The 20,715-nt window shown below is 44.9% G+C and overlaps 1 protein-coding gene across 1 annotated transcript in view; it reads left to right on the forward strand.

The window, feature by feature from the left end:
- The window catches only part of TMEM144 (transmembrane protein 144), a 52,207-nt gene that overhangs the window by 11,297 nt on the left and 20,195 nt on the right, over positions 1-20,715 (forward strand). Inside the window, exons 3-4 of the mRNA XM_040332309.1 lie at positions 1,389-1,511; positions 7,437-7,536. Coding sequence (XP_040188243.1) covers positions 1,389-1,511; positions 7,437-7,536 — 223 coding nt within the window. The remainder of the gene's footprint in view (positions 1-1,388; positions 1,512-7,436; positions 7,537-20,715) is intronic.

Here is a 20,715-nt window from a genome sequence, read left to right on the forward strand (position 1 = left end):
TTTACATCGTGATCAGCCGTGATTGGACACGGCTGATCACGTGGTAAAGAGTCTCCGCTGGAGGCTCTTTACCGAGATCGGAGATGCAGGGTGTCAGACTGACACCCCGCATCACCGATCGCCGCGCTGCGCGCCCCCACGGTTGCGCGCGGCATGAAATCCTGCAGGACGTCCAGTCAGGATTTCAAAACCACTTCCCGGACGTAAATCGGCTATAGGCCGGGCGGGAAGTTGTTAAAATCCCCTTTATTTCTCATTCTGATGCTTGCTTTAAACTTCAGCAAGTTGTCTTCACCATGTCTAGATGCCTAAATGCTTGATTGAGTTGCTGCCATGTGATTGGCTGATTTAGCAATTTGTGTCACCAAGCAATTGAACAGTTGTACCTAATAAAGTGGCCGGTGAGTGTAAATGTTCAATGTATGTGATTCTAAAGGTCTAGAATCCTTGTCCATGCAATAATAATTACTGTATTTGTGTATCTGGCTTTTTTAAAAGACTATGGTAACAGGGTAGGGTCCATTCTAAAACATGAAGAATGAAATAAAATATAAAGTGAACCGCGCACCCTTCTCTTTAACAAAACATGTATCTCATAGATTGCAAATTAGTGAAATATCATAAGCAACCACTAGGTGTCCCTAACGGGTCGCTAACTGTATACAGAAGTGATAGTTGCCAGATTTACCGTATACAGAAGTGTCACCAATTTTCTCCAGTGTGTGATGATAGCGTTTCAACAACGGGCAGCCCCTAATATCACTTTATTATTATTATTATTATTATTGTTAATATACACCATAGCGCAGGTATGGAAATAGTTAGTCTTTTACCCCGTCTTACATTATGAAGAATGAAATAACTTTATAAAGTCTAGTAAGATTTTATCTTTGGTACCTAGTATAATTTTCCTGTGCTAAGCAATATTTGAGTGAGTGTTTTCCAGCTAGACTAATTAGGAAAACTCTTTTTATTCTGGGCTGTGCCGAGCAGCAGATTCTCAAGCCGTTGCTTCTTGGAGAAGGTCCTATTAGTTTAAGTCTTTAGTTTCCAGATCACTGCACTGAGAAAGAACATTGCCTGCAACCAAGTTGGATAAAATGAGGTTTGGAAACTTGGAGGCAAGAAATCTGCTGACGTCAACATATATTTTAGTTTTGCTATATTTATATATATATAGATATATATATATATATATATATATATATATATATATATATATATATATATATATATATATATATATATATATATATATATATATATATATATATTTGTTTTGGAAATTCACTGTAAAATAAAGTAGGATGTCTGGTCTAGTCTAGATTTATCCATGCGTTTTATTTTATTTTTTTAATGTTATTTTTTATTTATTTTTTATCTTTCAGGTATGTTCTTCCAGTGGATTCTCTGTGCTTCCATATGGATAGTTGCTTTAGTGGTGAACCTGATCTTGCGCTGTCCAAAATTCTGGCCTCTTGCTATGGTTGGAGGCTGTGTATGGGCAACAGGTAAAACGATAAAAGAGTACTTCACACTGATTTAATGTAACTTTGGCAATGTGACAGACTGGACCCTCCCAAAAGAATAAAAGGGATTGTTATGAATCGGTATACTTGGCAAACAAGATGTGAAGCTTTCCATTGGAAAAAAATTTATTTAGGTCCTCTTACCTCAGTATGTCTACTCTGCCTACTCTATCACATTGAGTCGAACCTTTATTATACACTAGTGGTCAACAAACTGTAACCCAGAGGCTGAATCCAGCCCTTTGCTTGCCTTTATCCCGCCCTTGGGGCACTATTCCCCCCCCCCCCCCCCCCCCCACTGATACAACACCTTATTCTGCCAACTGACACCAACAATGAGTACCACAGTCTGGCCCCCCTAAAGTTGGACAATAAACTGGCACTTTGTTTAGAAAGTTTGGGAGCCACAAATGTCCTAATTTTTGGACCTACATAGAGTAGACACAACTATGTTTTTAGCTAAATATGAGTGAAATATGGTTGGTGGATAAAAAGTTGCACTAGATGTGATGTGCCTTGTATAGATAACTTACTGTATGTACTCTCTCTCGTTGCTCTGTCATTTATTTAGGACATCTATTTGCTGTCCAACAAATCTCTGAAATCGGCATTATCGGGTAGCATCTTTAATACAGCTGTAGCTGAGGATGGAGCTGTTCTCAAGCCCATAATGTTATTGGGCCCAAGCTTCCTCTGTCCTTTAATTTACCAGATATTTGTTAACATTTACAGTGAGGGGAAAAAGTATTTGACCCCCCCTGCTGATTTTGTAAATGTGCCCACTGACAAAGAAATGATCAGTCTATAATTTTAATGGTAGGTTTATTTTAACAGTGAGAGACAGAATAACAAAAAAAAATCCAGAAAACCGCATTTCAAAAAAACGTATACATTGATTTGCATTTTAATGAGTGAAATAAGTATTTGACCCCTTCGCAAAACATGACTTAGTACTTGGTGGCAAAATCCTTGTTGGCAATCACAGAGGCCAGACATTTCTTTAGTTGGCCACCAGGTTTGCACACATTTCAGGAGGGATTTTGCCCCTCTCCTCTTTGCAAATCCTCTCCAAGTCATTAAGCTTTCGAGGCTGACGTTTGGGAACTCGAACCTTCAGCTCCCTCCGCATATTTTCTATGGGATTAGGGTCTGGAGGCCACTCCAGGACCTTAAAGTGCTTCTTCTTGGGCCACTCCTTTGTAGCCTTGGCCATGTGTTTTGGGTCATTTTCATGCTTGAATGCCCACCCCTGTGGGTGAACTGAAGGTAATGCAGAGCTGTTTCAGCCCTTTTGCTTTACTGGTTCCATCAGTCACCACGCTCTAGTCTGATTATACACATGGGGGTTTATTTGCTAGAGGAAAATCCACTTTGCACTATAAGTGCACTTGGAAGTGCAGTTGCTGTAGATCTAAAGGGGGACATACACGGAAAATAAAAAACAGCATTTTTGCTTGTACATGATTGCATGATAAAATCGGCAGATCTTCCTCTCATAGCTATAGCGACTGGACTTCCAAGTGAACTTGTAGTGCAAAGTGGATTTGCCTTTAGTAAATCAACCTCATAGTCTACTCAGACAGGGACTGCCTCTGTCCCTCCACATTCTCTAGCTCTCACTCTTATGCCTCATACACACGATCAGATTTTCGGACGGCCATTCGTCCGTTTTTTTTGTGGCATGCTAGTCTAATGTCGAAAGTGAAGAGGGTTACTCACCATACGAAAATTCTCCTCTGACAGAATTCAACCTCAGAAGTGATGTAATGTGTTGAATAGTTTTGTAATGTATCTTTATTTTCTGAGCATGCGTAGTCTTGCTCTTACAATTTTTTTCGGATGAATTAAACTAAATCTGACGTTGAGTTCCCATACGACAAAAATTTTAATAGTCTACACATCCAGCTTTTGTCGAATGAAAAACCGCAATCGGCTGTCGAAAGCACTGTATCCGAAAATCGTCTGATCGGCCGTCGTACAACGTTTTACTTCCGATTTTCATATTGTGTACGGCCTTTAGACATCAGTTTTGGTCCACTGCCAGTCTATCTCACATACTTTATAGTAGTGAGGAGATGTCACTGTTTTTATATAACTTTTTTGGACACCTCTGGGTGGCACTGAATGGCCATATATGTAGATTGTATGTGCTGATTGCCTATACTGTCAGGAGTCTGATCTACAGTTTGACACCCTCCTTCCTTTCCACATTGGACAGTGACCCTGTCTAGAGCTGGAATTTGCACAAGGCTTTTGTGGATTTTAGTTACGTTAATCTGGATAAATGTAAAAGTATCTTTCACATTTTTTAGTGACTCTTAAATTTTAAATATCACTTTAACGCAATAATGCAGTTTCAGAAATATGACTTGGTTTCATCAGGTGCATACATCAAATTAACTTTTTCATATTTCAATTTTTTTCTTTTTAATGTATTAATATTTATTAGCATATACCTATTTTGTTACCATATAATATAACTAGTCTTCAGGTTTGCATTATATATATATATATATATATATATATATATATATATATATATATATATATATATATATATATATATATATATATATATATAGTATCCTGATTTTTCTGTTATGCTTTAACATTTTTCCTGGCAGTGATTTAAACTGTCTATACTCACCAGAAAAGTGTATTTATGAAATTTACTAATCCCAAATCCTTCAGAGTGTGAAGATAAGGGGATTAGACTGGTAACACTGACACACTTTTATTTTTATTTTAAATCCTGAGTACTTTTAGTATAAAAATACATGCCCTGAAAGCAAATTATTGGCTTTACATTGCTATGCGATTGTTTATTGCCATGTAGTATTTAAAACAAAAGGCATGTCAGCACATTCATTATCATTCTTTAAAAAGACTCATCTAGAAGGTAAGCTGCAGTGACCAAGTGATGGAGGCTTACTGTGATGCAATCCAAATGGCTTGAAATGGTAAAAAAAAAAATGATATCACTACCGTAACCTACCCCCCCAAAATAAATTCCTGTACTGTAGACGATTGAAGCAATACCACATACTGTGTGTGTGTGTGTGTGTCTTTTTTATTTTTTTACCTGTAGTAGGGTAAAGAAACAATAATATGCTTTTATTTTTTTCTCTTTGTCCTAGACGCACTCTCAATTTGACTGACGTGTCCGTTCACGCCTGAGCACACTGGAATTGTGTGATTCTGCCCCCGTTTCCCGAATTGTGGCAAAACACGGATGCCGTTATTTCTTAATAGTACCCCAAAACGCAGTTCGATTTTGCAGCTTTGGTCGAGCGACAAAGCACGTTTAAATCGTGGCAAAAATCACAACGCCAAATGCTCCTGGCTCTGTGTCAAGATTTCGTACAAGAGCGTCTTTTGGAGTGGAGGGAGGCGCATTCAAATGAATGGTGTCGTTCCAAAACCGCACCACAAAATAAAAAATAAATAAACGCTGTGCGGCAGCTGTGGCTGCACTATGCTTAGGTGTGAATGGAGCCTTAATGAGGGGGAAACTTCCAATGTATCTTTTTCTCTTTGCAGAGGAGGAACAGTACTGGGGCAGGTTTTCAGAGTAGTGATCACTGTGATTTGCCAGTCGGTGATCACATGATTTGGAGTCCTTCCTCCCGACTCAGTAAGCTGTCCATTAAGTTGTTCTGGCTGACTAACCACAGCTCGGATAATGGTGGCAAGTTTACTGAGGAGAAACAGGAAGTGAGAAATTCAGACAAAGAAAAAAAAACATTTAGAAGGAAAAGGTAAGTGAGTGAACCAACAATGCACTAGCTTAAAAAAACCTATTTAGAAAATAAAAAACAAACCTTTACAAACCCTTTAATCCCTTTTCACATTGGGGCAGTTTTAAGGGTCTTTAGAGTTTGAAATGACCTCTGCTAAGTGCCTGAAAACCGCCCTCCCATTCACTGCAGTGTGACTATTCACACTCGGACAGTGCGCTTGCAGCGGAACTGATTCATAATAACTCAGTCAATGTACAGGAATTTTTTGTAATGTACAATGAATTTCTCCACCCGTGGGCACATTAATTATAAATAGATTTGATAATATGGCATATTGTGGTTGGTTGTAAAACGGTTTTATGCACTATTGACACACTGTAATGTGCATTCTTTAATGTAATTTTTCTAGTTCCCGGAGCTCAGATTGTATCAATGCATGGTACCAATGGTATAATTGCATGATTTTGAACAGTGTCAGTAAAGTATACTTTACATCATAGCCATGCCAGTAATTGTATGGCTGGGAATGTAATGCACCCCTCTGCAATATTAGCTGTGTGTGTGTGTATAACATATATACCGGTACAGTAGGGTGACCAGACATCCCCGGTTTCAGGGGACATTCCCCGGATTAAGGACAGTGTCAGTCTGTCCCTGGTTTTGTCCCAGGATTGGATTTGAACAGGGGCTGGGGCAAATTCAAAGACAGTCAGCGCAGAATTTGCAAAAAACATATTCTGAATTGCAAACCCCTGCTCCACCACACCTACTAGCTTAGGGGGTGTATTTTCATTATCTCTGCCCCTTTCTGATGATCATGTGCTGGTCAGAGCGGAGTGACCATTTCTTCTGTTTTGGGCACATGCCCATTCAGCTCTGCTTACATGTTATTCTGCCTTGGCTCAAGTCCCGGCCAGCCGCCTGCCTGTTTTATCTCCTTGGCTTTCCTGGTGGAGTGATCTTCCTTCGCTCCCCACCCAATAGTATCTGGGGCACGGAGAGTGAGACTTAAGAGGCTGTGAGGCAGGCAGGGGGCGGCGACAGTGATGGGCAGAGAGAGGCAGCTGGGCTCAGCTGACGGTGTCCATCAGCAGGAACAGAGGGGAAGCAGATCCGATCGTGAGGCTGCCAGCGCCTTCAAGGCTTCAACGCAGGAGTGCTTTGGGGGTGTCTGTGAATAGACTACATTGCACTGTGTCTGTCTCTCTGGCATCATGGATGGTATCATAACTCACAGGCACTCTATTGTGGCTCTGGCACACTGTGTCACATAACGTGTCTGTAGAGCTGTACCTGGTCCTCGGGAGGGCTGATGGGAACACCATCTGTTTACTGGATAGGCAGGCGCCACCAGTGTGGGGACCTGTGTTTGCTGCTCGTAGCCCCTCCCTCCTTTGAGTGCCCCTTAACCAGCAGCTTGCTACAGTGACCCCCAGTTGAGTCAGAGCTCTGTGTACCCATTCAGGCACAGATCCCTGACCTGGCCCTGCCCCCTCTCTCTCCTGATTGTGTGACCGGATTTGATTGACAGCCACAGGAACCAATGGCGCTGCTGCTCTGTCTCGGCCAATCAGGAGGAGTGTACTGGACGGATGAGGGGATCGTGGACATCGCTTAAGAGAGGAGCTCAGGTAAGTACTTAGGGGGGCTGAGAGTTTTTTTTTATGTTAAATGTATAGAGTGCATTAAGGTAAAAAAAAAAAAAAACTTCTGCCTTTACAACTCCTTTAAGCCTGGGTTCACACTAGTGCAAATTGGATGTGGGTTTCCCCTGCATCCAATTTGGATGACAGGAGAGTGTGCCCAGCTCTCAATAGAGCCGGTTCACACATCTCCGTGGCGGATTGCTCAGGAGTCCTGTGCGTCTTTGGCTCAGTTTCAGGTCCAAATTCAAGAAAAAATTCGGGCCTGAAACGGAGAACAGGGATGCACTGCTCCCCTGCTGTGAGCCACGTCCGCACTAAGTGTGAACCCAGCCTTAATCGGAGCCCTTTAACAACAGCACAAGACCTTTCTATCAGAGGCTTTTGTCAAACGTTCACAGTAAAAGCAATGCTTGTGCATCCCGTTCATTTGATTGGAATTGGATTGGATTGGAATTGAATTGTTCCTAACAAACATCTGCTAATTTATGTTGCAAGTAATTTGTATTGTTTTATATGTGCAGGTAATATTACAGTTGTTCCAATTGTGAAAACCGTAGGACTTGGGTTAGGCCTTCTCTTATGGGCTTCTACCAACCTTCTCACTGGCTGGGCAAGTTCAAGGTATTTATATTTCACCTGTAGGTATAGAAAATGTATTCTCAATGAAGCCAATTCACTGAATTTTAGAAATTAAGAAAAACAATCAGCAAAACCTACATATGAACTGTTTTTTAGAAAATATTTTTCATAATCTTTTTTGGAATGTATAATTATTTGCTTATATAAGATTTATAGATACGCAGCGCTGCACTATTTTCACAAAATTAATAATTCACTAAATTTGTTTTAGCATGTGTAATGGCAGGCATTATACACTTTTTTTCCTATTCGTTTTTCTTAAGGATTTACTTTCAACTTTGTAATGCAAGGGCCTGCCTGATTGCGTACAAATTGAAAGTGTTTGTTTAAGTTAGACATCATATTATATTGTTTTGGTAAATCGGTTGTACAAGAAAATTATATATTGTATGGCCAGCCTGAGACGGGCAAGGGAAGGGCAGCACTCTCAGTCAGGTGTCTGGCCTTCACATGTGCTGACTGGAGGAAAGAGCAGAGAAATACCCTTATCAATTGGTCTCTGGTAGCAGGGCTGTCTTAATGAGAGGGCACACCTGGGCACTGCCCAGGGGCCCCAGCTGCATGGGGGCCCCTGCACTTTCCCCAAAGAAGCTGGCTCTTGAGTCCACGCTGCCCCAAAATTAGGGGCCCCATTATGGCACTGAGAGTGATGGATACACAGGGGGGGCAGGCTGGCAGCTGTGCGCAGCGCTATGCAGAACGATGCCTATTATTTCACAGCCAGCAGGGAGGGGCAAGGCCGGAGCACCAGTGATGCTCTGACCCCGCCCCATGCAGCTTGAATGCTCGGGACTCAAAGGCTGTGGAATATTAGCTGGAGTGGGAGCTGCTGAGTCAGCAGCACTGAGAGCCCACCTGCAGAAGTAGCATTGTGGATGGTGTCATGGTGAGCCCAGCTGTCCAGCACTGTTTGCACCAAAAAGGCTTGGAATGCCCGGAGGGATGCTCCCTCGTTCGCCCCTCCTTCTGCTTGTGTGATTGGTATAGGTGAGTGCAGTGCTGTAGGTGGGCACAGATCCAAAAGTTTACATTACATCTCCACTGGAAAAGCGGGTACTACATGGATGGAATAATGATGCTGGGGAATATCAAGGGTGTATGGGGGGAAAACAATGCTGAGGGGGGGATTTGGGGTGTATAGGGGGTAGCAATGTTTGGGATAGCTTGGGTGGCTATAGTGCTAGAGGTATCAGGGATGTAGAGAGGCCACAGTGTAGGAGGTATCAGGGATCAGGGCCGATCCTAGGGTCACATGCGCCTGGGTGCAGAAATATTTCTGGCGCCCCTACAAGGGCGTGGCCACCTTACTAACTCCTCCCCCTTTACAAATGTTTCTATGGCAACGATTCAAACACAGAGATGCTCCCATAAGGAGTTATCGTTACACTGGGATCCTCCCATGATCTCTTAACAATAAACAAAATACAGAAAGAGAAGCAGAGTACTCTAATTGGACCTAGAGGGGGGGGTCTCTCTAATGGACACAGAGAGTGCCTCTGTTAGAGAGTCTGTTTAGAAAGAGCCCCCATGGTACAGGAGATGGTCAGAGACTGCAGACATGGTACAGGAAATTAATGCAGCCTCACCAGTGCCCATCAAATGCAGCCTTATCAGTGCCCATAAAAATGCAGTCTACCATTGCTCACCAATTGTAGCCTACCAGTGCCCACCAAATGCAGCCTTATTAGTGCCCATCAAATGCAGCCTTATTAGTGCCCATCAAATGCAGCCTTACCAGTGCCCATCAAATGCAGCCTTACCAGTGCCCATCAAATGCAGCCTTGCCAGTGCCCATCAAATGCAGCCTTGCCAGTGTCCATCAAATGCAGCCCGATCAGTGTGCAGCAATGCAGCCTGATCTGTGTCTAGCAATGAAGCCTGGCATGTGTCTGAATCTGGGATTTGAATATCCCAGCGCGACCCTGTTCTTCCCTCCCTCAGTCCGTCTCCTCCTCCTCCAGTGGCTGCTGTAACAAAGTCCCGGCTCCTATAATTTACATCACACTGAATTAATTTGCCATTGGATCAGTGTTCCCCCTATCACTAGAGCCGGGACTTTGTTACAGCGGCCGCTGGAGGAGGAGGAATGGGCGGACCGAGGTAGGGGAGGAGAGGTGCACCTTGATGACAATGAGAACGGCGTTCCTGCTGTGGAAAAAGTACAGCAACGTTGTTCCCATGCGTTCCTGCAGGACTCGAGCCCTGGGTGTTCACACCCATGCGATCCAATTCCCGTCCGAATTTGCAGATCGCACTGCGATATGCGAACCGATTTGGGGGTGCCATTAAGTTTTAATTGGCACTCCCAGCAGTTCACATGTGGCAGTGTGAACTGCCGGCAGGAGACATGCGATGTGGGAACCCCCAGTGGATTTGCAGGGTTCCGGCATTGCAGCAGTATGAACCGGCCCTTAAAGCGGAGTTCCACCCTCCTGCTACCAAGAACATTGCAGGCACTCCTACCTCACCATGCTCTCGCGGCCTCTGTTGCAACCTCAGTGGTCCGTGAACCGGGGCCGTCAGGCTCTATCTGAAGGTACATGACACTGGTAGTGGCACACTTACTATGTGCTACTGCCAGTGGCGTCACTAGGGTTGGTGTTACCTAGTGCAGTAAAACATGGTGTCACCCCCAAAAAAATATGTTTTTCTGTTTTCTGAAAGTGCACCAATGATGCAGCATGCGGGACTTTTGGTGCGCTTTCAAAAAATGCAGAAACAATGTGCAACCTAATAGAAATCTATAGGACTGCAGCTATAACTGTGGGTAAAATTTAGGAAGACCTCCTTGACATTACACAGCCCCCGCACCTCTGGACCCCTTTACTTTACACAGCTTCACACCTCTGGACCACTTTAAATTACACAGCCCCCTCCCCACACCCTTGGACCCCCCCTTTGCATTACACAGCCCCCCACTTCCACACCTCTGGACACATTTACATTACACAGCCCCCTCACAGCTCTGCCCCTTCCTAGCTTAATCGAGCATGCAGAGCGGGAGACACAAGAGAGCGGAGTAGGAAGCAAGAGAGAAACAGCAACTCTAAATAGCAACCAATCACCTGCTGGTTAACTTGGAAAGTTACCTCCGGCAGCTCCCGCTGTCTATTCAGCGCTGCTGTTCCTCTCTCCCATTCTGCCTCCTGCTCCCTGCTGTGCTCTCCTGTGTTAGTAAAAGGTGGAGGCAATCTGATGGCCGGCCCTGGGTGTCACCTGTAAGCGGTGGGTGGATGGATTGCCCCCCTGTTGGAACGCCACTAGTTATGAAAGCTCCATTCAACACTTTTGTACCAAACTGACCTCATTAGCTTCCCCTCATTTTATGCTTTGTTTTTTTACAAAAAGAAGAAAAACATGAAAAAAATTGGAAAAAAAATTAAATCCAAAGTGCACAAATTAATCAGATACACACTAAAAGGAAAAATACAGAAAAATAAACTAAATACCCCAAAAATCTCAACATTCTCTAATTAAGGGCTGGTTCACACTGGTGCGATGTGAGTACCCTGCGAATCGCACCCGACTCGCATGGCAGTTCACACTGCGAACTGCTGGGGAGTGTCATTATATGTTATATGTTAATGACACCCCCATTTCAGCTCGCATATCGCACTGGTGAACACCATGCGATCCGATTCTGGTCCGAACAAAAAAAAAAGGGTCCTGTGCACGTTTGGACCAAATGTGGTGCGATATCAGCCATACTGTCTGTATGGCTGATATCGCATCGCACAGACATCGCATGTGATGTGAACAGCAGTGCGCTGTGAATTACATGCGATGTCTGACATCGCACAAGTGTGAACCGGACCTAAAGAAGAAAAAGGCAAGATTGCAATGTTTGTATGTGATAAATCACCTGATTTTAGTGGACTAGATGTGGCCACTCTAGAATGTCATAATTACAGCCGTTTTTTTAACATAAATTTTTCACTGCAATGCCTACTCTTGCTTAGCTATCTCTTTATACTGTTCAAGCATGTATTTGAATTTAATAAATTGGATTTATTTTAAATTATGTTACCTGCATCTTTGCTGCTTTTGCTTTGTAGTAACCTACAGGATCCAAAAAAAAACGTTATCTCTGTTGGGCAAGTCAGAGCCTACGTTGAGCTCTAAATGTTTGAGACTATTGACTTTACACAAGAGCTCACCTCGGGCGGCGGAGGTCGGGGAACACCACTGCCATTACACCCCCCCCCCCCCGGCAGCAGCTAGGGAGATAAAGGACACAGTGTGCTGTGCCGCCCGGGCTGAGTGTAGTAATAGGCTCAGCAGCTGTGGTGTGGGGAGAAGGAAAACGGAGCTGACAATCGCGCGCAGAGGCGGGGGTGTTCCGGGCCAACCCACGCCCTTAATACAAGAGCTCACCCCCCAACCCCCGTGCGGCAGCTAGGGAGATCCGAAGCACACAGTGCGGCGTGTAGTAATAGGTTCGGGGAGGAGGAAAACAGACCTGACAAGCGCGGCGCCTTTGGTGTTCCGGCTAAAAAAAATTCCAAAGGAGCAGCCAGGTCACTCGCCGTTCTCGGGGAAGCCGCTGACACCCCCGCAATGTGTGGCACCTGGGGCGGAGCGCCCTCCCCGGTACGCCACTGCAACCAGATTCTGAAGGGAAAACACAATGCCGACCAACGTTGCTCCTGACACTTTGGCGCCCCCTCCCCTCTGGCGCCTGGGTGCAGTGCACCCTGTGCACCCCGTCTCGGATCGGCCCTGTCAGGGATGTAGTGGGGTCACAATACAAGGGGTATCTTATGGTATATGGTTACAGTGCTGGGGGGAATATCTAGGGGTATTGAGGGGTCAGAGTGCTTGGGGGATATGTAGGGCATAGAGGGGCCAGAGCATTACTTTGCCCAGGGGCCCATGATGCTATTTAGACGGCCCTGTCTTGTAGTTCACTGTCCAGTCACAGGCTGGGGACAGGGAGGTGACCTCACCATGTTGCCTAACTGAAGTAGTCAAAGTCAGGAAACCGACTTGGTTCTGCAGACTGATAAGGCTGTATATGTCTTGAGACTAGCTGGACAAATACAAAGATATTGGCAGTCACCAGGCATGCATGCATTCCAACTGTATATTTAGCTGTTAACCATATTCAGCTGACTGTGGCCATCACAGAGCCACTTCGGACTCTGGAAGGAGTTTAACAACTTGCTGACTGCCCTATAGCAGTTTTACTGTTACAGGGCGGCAGCTCTGCGCAGGATCACATCTGTGTTTGCGTGTATGTATGTATAATGTGTGATCCTGCACAGCAGAAGCCGATCTATGGGTGTCGGACACTCAATATCCTCCGGCACCTGGCGATTGCCACTAAACCAGACAGAAAGGGGATCTGCCTATGTAAACAAAGCAGATTACCGTTCTGACAGGGGGTAAGAGATGGATTCTGTGTTCCTGCAAAGCAGAGATTAGACGCCATCTCCTAGTGAAAGCACCACACTGTACACACAAAAACACTGGCTAGGAACACCGTTTGATCACCCGAGATGTTTAACCCCTTCCCAGCCAGTGTCATCAGTACAACGACAGTGCATATTCCATAAATAACATAGTTTTTAGACGCTATAACTTTTACGCAAACTAATCGATGTACGCTTATTTTTTTCCATATTTTTTTTATTGGATGTGTTTTAAAGCAGAAAGTAAAATGTTTTTTTTTTGTTTTTTTATCAAAATTGTCTGTCTTTTTTTTGTTTATAGTGCAAACAATACATGCAGTGGTGATCAAATGCCACCAAAAGAAAGCTCTGTGGGGGAAAAATAATGACATAAATTTTATTTGGGTACAGCGTTGCTTGACCGCACAATTGTCAGTTAAAATAATGCAGTGCAAAAAAATGGCCAGGTCCTGAAGGTGGGGGTAAATCTTTTGCAGGTAAGTGGTTAAACACCACAGTTTAGGTTTGGATAAAGTGTTTACAAGTTAGCACCTCTGCCAGGCTTCTATTGCTCTGTATACTTTGCCTTCCAAAAGTATTCACCCCCCTTGGCATTTTTCGTGTTTTTGTTGCCTCACAACCTGGAATTAACATGGATTGTTTGACAATTTGCATAATTTAATTTACAGAACATGCCCACAACTTTGAAGATTTTTTTTTTTTTTTTTTTTTTTTAACCACTTAAAGGGGTGGTTCCCCCTTAAAACAAATTTCTAACAATACATTTGGAAGACTGCTTACACTGCGGGTAGGCTGGCTTTTTTTTTTTTCGTACATACCTCGATATCGCCGTTTCATCCCTCGACTTCCGGGTATGAGTCTTGTGGCGGTGGGCGTTCCTAGTTGATTGACGTTCCTCCGACCGACGCATACTTGACGTCGCGACTTTCCGAAAGAAGCCGACCGTCGCTGCGCAGGCGCCGTATAGAGCCGACTTTATACGGCGCCTGCGAAATGACGTTCGGCTTCTGTCGGAAAGTCGTGGCGCGCAGTATGCGCCGGTCGGAGGAACGTCAATCAACTAGGTCCAGCAAGACTCCTACCCGGAAGCCGAGGGATGAAACGGCGATATGCGATATGATCGAGGTATGTACGAAAAAAAAAAAAAAAGCCAGCCTACCCGCAGTGTAAGCAGTCTTCCGAATGTATTGTTAGAAATTTGTTTTAGGGGGAACCACCCCTTTAAAGTACATATACGTCCTTTTTTTAAAGATGGATATCTCGGTAACGGCAGCAGCTGCTGCCACTACCAAAATATCTATCTTTACTGTGTGCGGTCCTGTAAACGATAACGGTGGTCTCTGCGGCAGATTCGCCGCAAGATCACCTTTATCGGCAGTGGGAGAGGGCTCCCGCTGCTCTCCCGCCGCTTACCGGAGCCGTCGGTAGCGGCGGAGGCGATCGGGTCCTTTCCTCTCCTCAGCTGGGATACAAGTGAGGGCAAGATGGCCCCCACCCGTCCCCATAGCATAGCAGGGCGGAAGTGACGTCAAAACATCACTTCCGCCAATGCTTCTTAAAGCAATATTTTCTAAATGTAATTTTTTCCATTTTTTTTTTTATTTTTTTTTTTTGTATTTAAGTCTAAATATTAGATCTGAGGTTTTTTTGACCCCAGATATCATATTTAACCACTTGTCCAACCACGGCTGATCACGATGTAAACAGGAAGAGCCGTCGATGGCTCTTCCTCACTCGCGTCTGACAGACGCGAGTAGAGGAGAGCCGATCGGCGGCTCTCCTGACGGGGGGTTCGCGCTGATTGTTTATCAGCGCAGCCCCCCCTCGGATCGCCACATGGACCACCAGGGATGCCCACCAGGGAAGGGCAAAACAAAAAAAAATGGAGAAAAAAAAGTCAAAAAAATAAAAATAAAAGTCTGAGAAAAAAAAAAAAAAAATGGGAAAAAAAAGATGCAAAAAAAAAAGATGCCAATCAGTGCCCACAAATGGGCACTGACTGGCAACAAGTAAATCAGTGCCGCCCCACAGTGTCCATCAGTGACGCCCCACAGTGTCCATCAGTGCCACCCCACGGTGCCCATCTGTGCCACCCCACAGTGCCCATCTGTGCCACCCCACAGTGCCCATCTGTGCCACCCCACAGTGCCCATCTGTGCCACCCCACAGTGCCCATCTGTGCCGCCCCACAGTGCCCATCTGTGCCGCCCCACAGTGCCCATCTGTGCCGCCCATGAGTACCCATCTGTGCCGCCCATGAGTGCCCATCTGTGCCGCCCATGAGTGCCCATCTGTGCCGCCCATGAGTGCCCATCTGTGCCGCCCATGAGTGCCCATCTGTGCCGCCCATGAGTGCCCATCTGTGCCGCCCATGAGTGCCCATCTGTGCCGCCCATGAGTGCCCATCTGTGCCGCCCATGAGTGCCCATCTGTGCCGCCCATGAGTACCCATCTGTGCCGCCCATGAGTGCCCATGAGTGCCGCCTATGTGTGCCCATGAGTGCCGCCTATGTGTGCCCATCAGTGCCGCATACCAGCGCCGCCAATCAGTGCCACCTCATCTGTGCCCGTCAGTACTACCTTGTCGATGTCCATCAGTGCCATCTCATCTGTGCCCATCCGTGCCACCATATCAGTGCCCGTAATTAAAAGAGAAAACGTACTTATTTACAAAAAAGTTACAGAAAAAAATAAAAACGTATTTTTTTTCAAAATTTTCGGTCTTTTTTTAGTTGTTGCGCAAAAAAAAATGGGTAAAAAAGGACGCCAATTTTGTTTGGGTACATTTTAGCATGACCGCGCAATTGCCATTCAAATTGCGACAGTGCTGAAAGCTGAAAATTGGCTTGGGCGGGAAGGTGTATACGTGCCCTGTATGAAAGTGGTTAAGAGGACCTGTCATGCTTTTTTCTATTACAAGGGATGTTTACATTCCTTGTAATAGGAATAAAAGTGATAATTTATTTTTTTTCAGTGTAAAAAATAAAAAAAGCAAAAATAAGAAAACAAAAATATTTTTTTTTAAAGCGCCCCGTCCCGACGAGCTCGCACGCAGAAGCGAACGCATACGTGAGTAGCGCCCGCATATGAAAACGGTGTTCAAACCACACAAGTGAGGTATCATCGCGATCGTTGGAGCGAGAGCAATAATTCGAGACCTCCTCTGTAGCACAAAAGATGCAACCTATAGAATTTTTTAAACGTCGCCTATGGAGGTTTTTAAGAGTAAAAGTTTGACGCCATTCCACGAGCGGGCGCAATTTTGAAGTGTGACATGTTGGGTATCATTTTTTCTCAGCGTAACATTATCTTTCACAATATATAAAAAAATTGGGCTAACTTTACTGTTGTCTTATTTTTTAATTCAAAAAGTGAATATTTTCCAAAAAAAGTGTGCTTGTAAGACCGCTGCGCAAATACGGTATGACAAAAAGTATTGCAATGACCGCCATTTTAGTCTCTAGGGTGTTAAAAGGTCCTTAAGTGGTTAAGCAAATAGGACAAAATAACAGAAAAAGTCAATGGCCCAGATTCAAGAAGCTATTGCGCCCGCGCAATAGCTGTTTTGCTCCCGCGTAGCGAATGCCCCTGATTCAGGAACATCGCTACGCGGACTGCAGCCTAGGATATGACAGACATAAGCCTCCTTATGCCTTCGTATCTCAGGCTGCATTCTTGCGTTGGCCGCTAGGGGGCGCGGCCATTGTGATCGGCGTATAGTATGCAAATTGCATACTACCACCGATTCACAAAAGTTGCGCGGGCCCTGCGCACGCAAGGTACGGAGTTTCCGTACGGCGACTTTAGCGTAAGGCTGCTCCTTCTCATAGTAGGAGCAGCCAATGCTAAAGTATAGCCGCCCTTCCCGCTCGTGAAATTTAAATTTCACGTCGTTTACGTAAGTGATTCGTGAATGGCGCTGGACGCCATTCACGTTCACTTAGAAGCAAATGACGTCCTTGCGACGTCATTTGCCGCAATGCACGTCGGGAAAGTTTCCCGACGGAGCATGCGCTGTTCGCTCGGCGCGGGAGCGCGCCTAATTTAAATGATTCCCGCCCCCGGCGGGATCATTTACATTAGGCGCCCTTACGCAGGGCTAATTAGCATAGCGCCCGCGCAATTTACGGAGCTACTGCTCCATGAATCGCGGGCAAATCGAAATATTTGCGTGGGCGCAGAGAAAAATCTTTGCCCTTTGCCCACGCAAATATTGCGCGGATCTACCTGAATCTGGGCCAATGTGCATAACAATTCACCCCCCCCCCCCCTAAAGTCAATACTTTGTAGAGCCACCTTTTGCAGCTATCACAGCTCCAAGTCGCTTTAGATAAACATCCTACGAGATAAATGACTGCGCTATATCAAGATGCCACTCAACTCAACTCAACTGGTAAGTCTCTTTGAGCTTGCCACATCTTACCACTGGGATTTTTGCTCATTCCTACTTGCAAAACTGCTCCAGCTCCTTCAATTTGGATGGTTTGCGCTTGTGAACAGCAATCTTTAAGTCTGGCCCCAGATTTTCTATTGGATTGAGGTCTGGGCTTTGACTATGCCATTCCAACACATTTGCATGTTTCCCCTTAAACCACTCAAGTGTTGCTTTAGCAGTGTGTTTGGGGTCATTGTCCTGGTGGAAGGTGAACCTCTGTCCTAGCCTCAAATCACACACAGAGTGGTACAGGTTTTGCTCAAGAATATCCCTGTATTTAGCACCATCCATCTTTCTCTCAACTCTGACCGGTTTCCCAGTCCTGACTGCTGAAAAACATCCCCACAGCATGATGCTGCTACCACCATGTTTCACTGTGGGGATGGTGATCTTTGCGTGATGTGATGTGTTGGATTTGGGCCAGACATAGTGTTTTCTTTGGCCAAAAAGTTCAATTTTAGTCTCATCAGACCAGAGCACCTTCCTCTATACATTTTGGGAGTCTCCCACATGCCTTTTTGCAAACTCAAAACGCGCCATTTAGTTTTTTGCTGAAAGTAATGGCATTGTTCTGGCCACGCTGCCATAAAGCCCAACTCTATGGAGCGTACAGCTTATTGTCGTACTATGTACAGATACTCCAATCTCTGTGGTGGAACTTTGCAGCTCCTCCAAGGTTACCATAGGTCTCTGTGCTGCCTCTGATTAATGCCCTCCTTGCCCGGTTTGTGAGTTTTGGTGTGCGGCCATCTCTTGGCAGGTTTGCTGTTGTGCCATGTTCTTTCCATTTGGTTGTGATAGATTTGATGGTGCTCTTAGGGAACATCAAAGATTTGGATATTTTTTATAACCTATCCCCGACTTGTACTTCTCAACAACATTGTCCCGTACTGCAGGAACAAAGATTGTCTCTGGACAGCCGCACTCTGAACAAATTGTAGCCTTTTATTAAAAGAAGGACAGCACTACAAGTCACAGCAAAATAAAATAAAACCTGACTCGCGTTTCGCACTGAAACTAGTGCTTGGTAGCTATGACTAAGCACTAGTTTCAATGCGAAACGCGTCAGAGGTCAGGTTTTATTTTATTTTGCTGTGACCTTTAGTGCTGTCCTTCTTTTAATAAAAGGCTACAATTTTTTCAGAGTGCGGCTGTCCAGAGACAATCTTTGTTCCTGCTTTGTCTGCAACGGAGGATATTCATCTGGAGCAGCTATTCCCTTTTCCATTGTCCCGTACTTGTTTGGAAAGTTCCTTGGTCTTCATGGCAGTGTTTAGCTAGCCGTGCCTCTTGCTTATGTGTTGCAGCCTCAGGGTCCTTTCATAAAGATGTGTATATGTAATGACAGATCATGTGACACTTGGTGAAATGATGTCCACCTGTGTGCAATCCAATTATGTGACTTCTGAAGGTAACAAAGGGGGTAAATACATACGCACATGCATGCCAATTATCAGTTTTATTTCTGAAAAAAAAAATTTGTATGTATTTTTCTAATTTGACTGTGTTCTGATCCATCACATATAATTCAGATACAAAAAAACATTAAACTAAAGGCTGTAATGTAACAAAATAGGTAAAAGCCAAGGAGGGTAAATACTTTTGCAAGGCCCTGTTTCTCCACCATCTCCAATTTGTCCTGAAGCCTTTTGTCACTAGGCCTGAAATATCGAAACTTTTGTTGTCAGTGGGTAAATCTTGCAAATGGAGAAACTTTTCCAGTAACGTGATGTGAAGATTGATTCCTCTCACTTTGGAAAGATTTCTTCTCCCTCCTTGTGTATACAGGACAGGATGTGATAAGAGATCTGTATGCCATTGAAGATTTCAATGTGATTGCAGCTTTGGCTCACAACACTCCTGGACTGTGAGTGGCGCTCACATGTCATTCAGCCTCAAGCTGAAGTTCCACTGAAACATGCAGGGCCTGAATATATCAACCTGTTCTTAGGAAGTGCTAAATTATCACCCTGCAGTCCCCAATCAAAGTCAGGCCTCGTACACACGACCGAGGAACTCGACGGGAGAAACACATCGTTTTCCTCGTCGAGTTCCTTGTCAGGCTTGTGGAGGAACTCGACAAGCTTGCTTTGCGTACACACTGTCAAGATAAAATCTCCTCGTTCTCAAACGCGGTGACGTACAACACATACACCGGCAGGGGAAGTTCGATTCCACTGGCTAAACTCTTGGGGCTGGTTATGCTAATCTCATGTGTTTGCGTGTTAAGTAAAAGTTTGGTAAGAGACGATTTGCACTTTTCAGTCTGTTACAGCGTGAAAAATATGTTATCTCCATTACAAATGCTACTTTTACTCCCGTCTCATACTTTATTCTGAGCAAGCGCGGGTTTCTTAGCATACACACGCTCGAGTTTCTCGTCGGAAACCAGCCCGAGAAGGAACTCGACGAGCCAATTTGAGACTCCCGTCGAGGAAATAGAGAACTTGCTCTCTTTTTGGCTCGTCGAGTTTCTCGATGAAAATGTACACACGACCGGTTTCCTCGGCAAAAAAATATCTCCCAGCTAGTTTCTTGCTGGTTTTTGCCGAGAAACTCGTCGTGTGTACGAGGCCTCAGGCCTCGTACACACGGCCAGACATGTCCGATGAAAACGGTCCGCGGACCGTTTTCATCGGACATGTCTGCTGGGATGCTTTGGTCTGATGTGTGTACACACCATCAGACCAAAATCCCCGCGGACAGAGAACGCGGTGACGTATACGACACCGACGTTCTCTGACGCGGAAGTTCAATGCTTCCACGCATGCGTCAAATCAATTCGACGCATGCGCGGGATTTCGGGCCGCTGGTTATACGTCATAACCAGCGGACATGTCCGATGAGTCATACTGACCATCGGACATGTCCGACGGACAAGTTTCTTAGCATGCTAAGAAACTTTTGTCCGCTGGAAACCTGTCCACTAGCCCAGGAATCCGGTCCGGTAGGCCCTACACACGGTCGGACATGTCTGTGGAAACTGGTCCGCGGTCGTGTGTACGAGGCCTCAGATTTTCAGGAAAGCATGTATGGAGTTGCGGATTGTCCTATAACTATTCATCACTTTGGTAGCTGAGCAACTGCACATCCTGCACCCGACAGCTCAGGAGGAGTTTCATTAATCTGGGGTAGTAGCACCTTTCTTTGTTGTTTACAGAGTTCCAGGAAAGTGTTATATTAAATTGGTATGCTATGCACTGACATTTTCATATTGCTAGTTTTCTGTCCGCATTTACTATAATTGTACTGTGAATAAAAGTGTTTTTTTATCTGCTGATGTTTACATATTACCAATATGAGATAGATTGAGAT

This window comes from Rana temporaria, chromosome 1 (genome assembly GCF_905171775.1).
Source record: "Rana temporaria chromosome 1, aRanTem1.1, whole genome shotgun sequence".
In the NCBI taxonomy this organism is placed as follows: domain Eukaryota; kingdom Metazoa; phylum Chordata; class Amphibia; order Anura; family Ranidae; genus Rana; species Rana temporaria.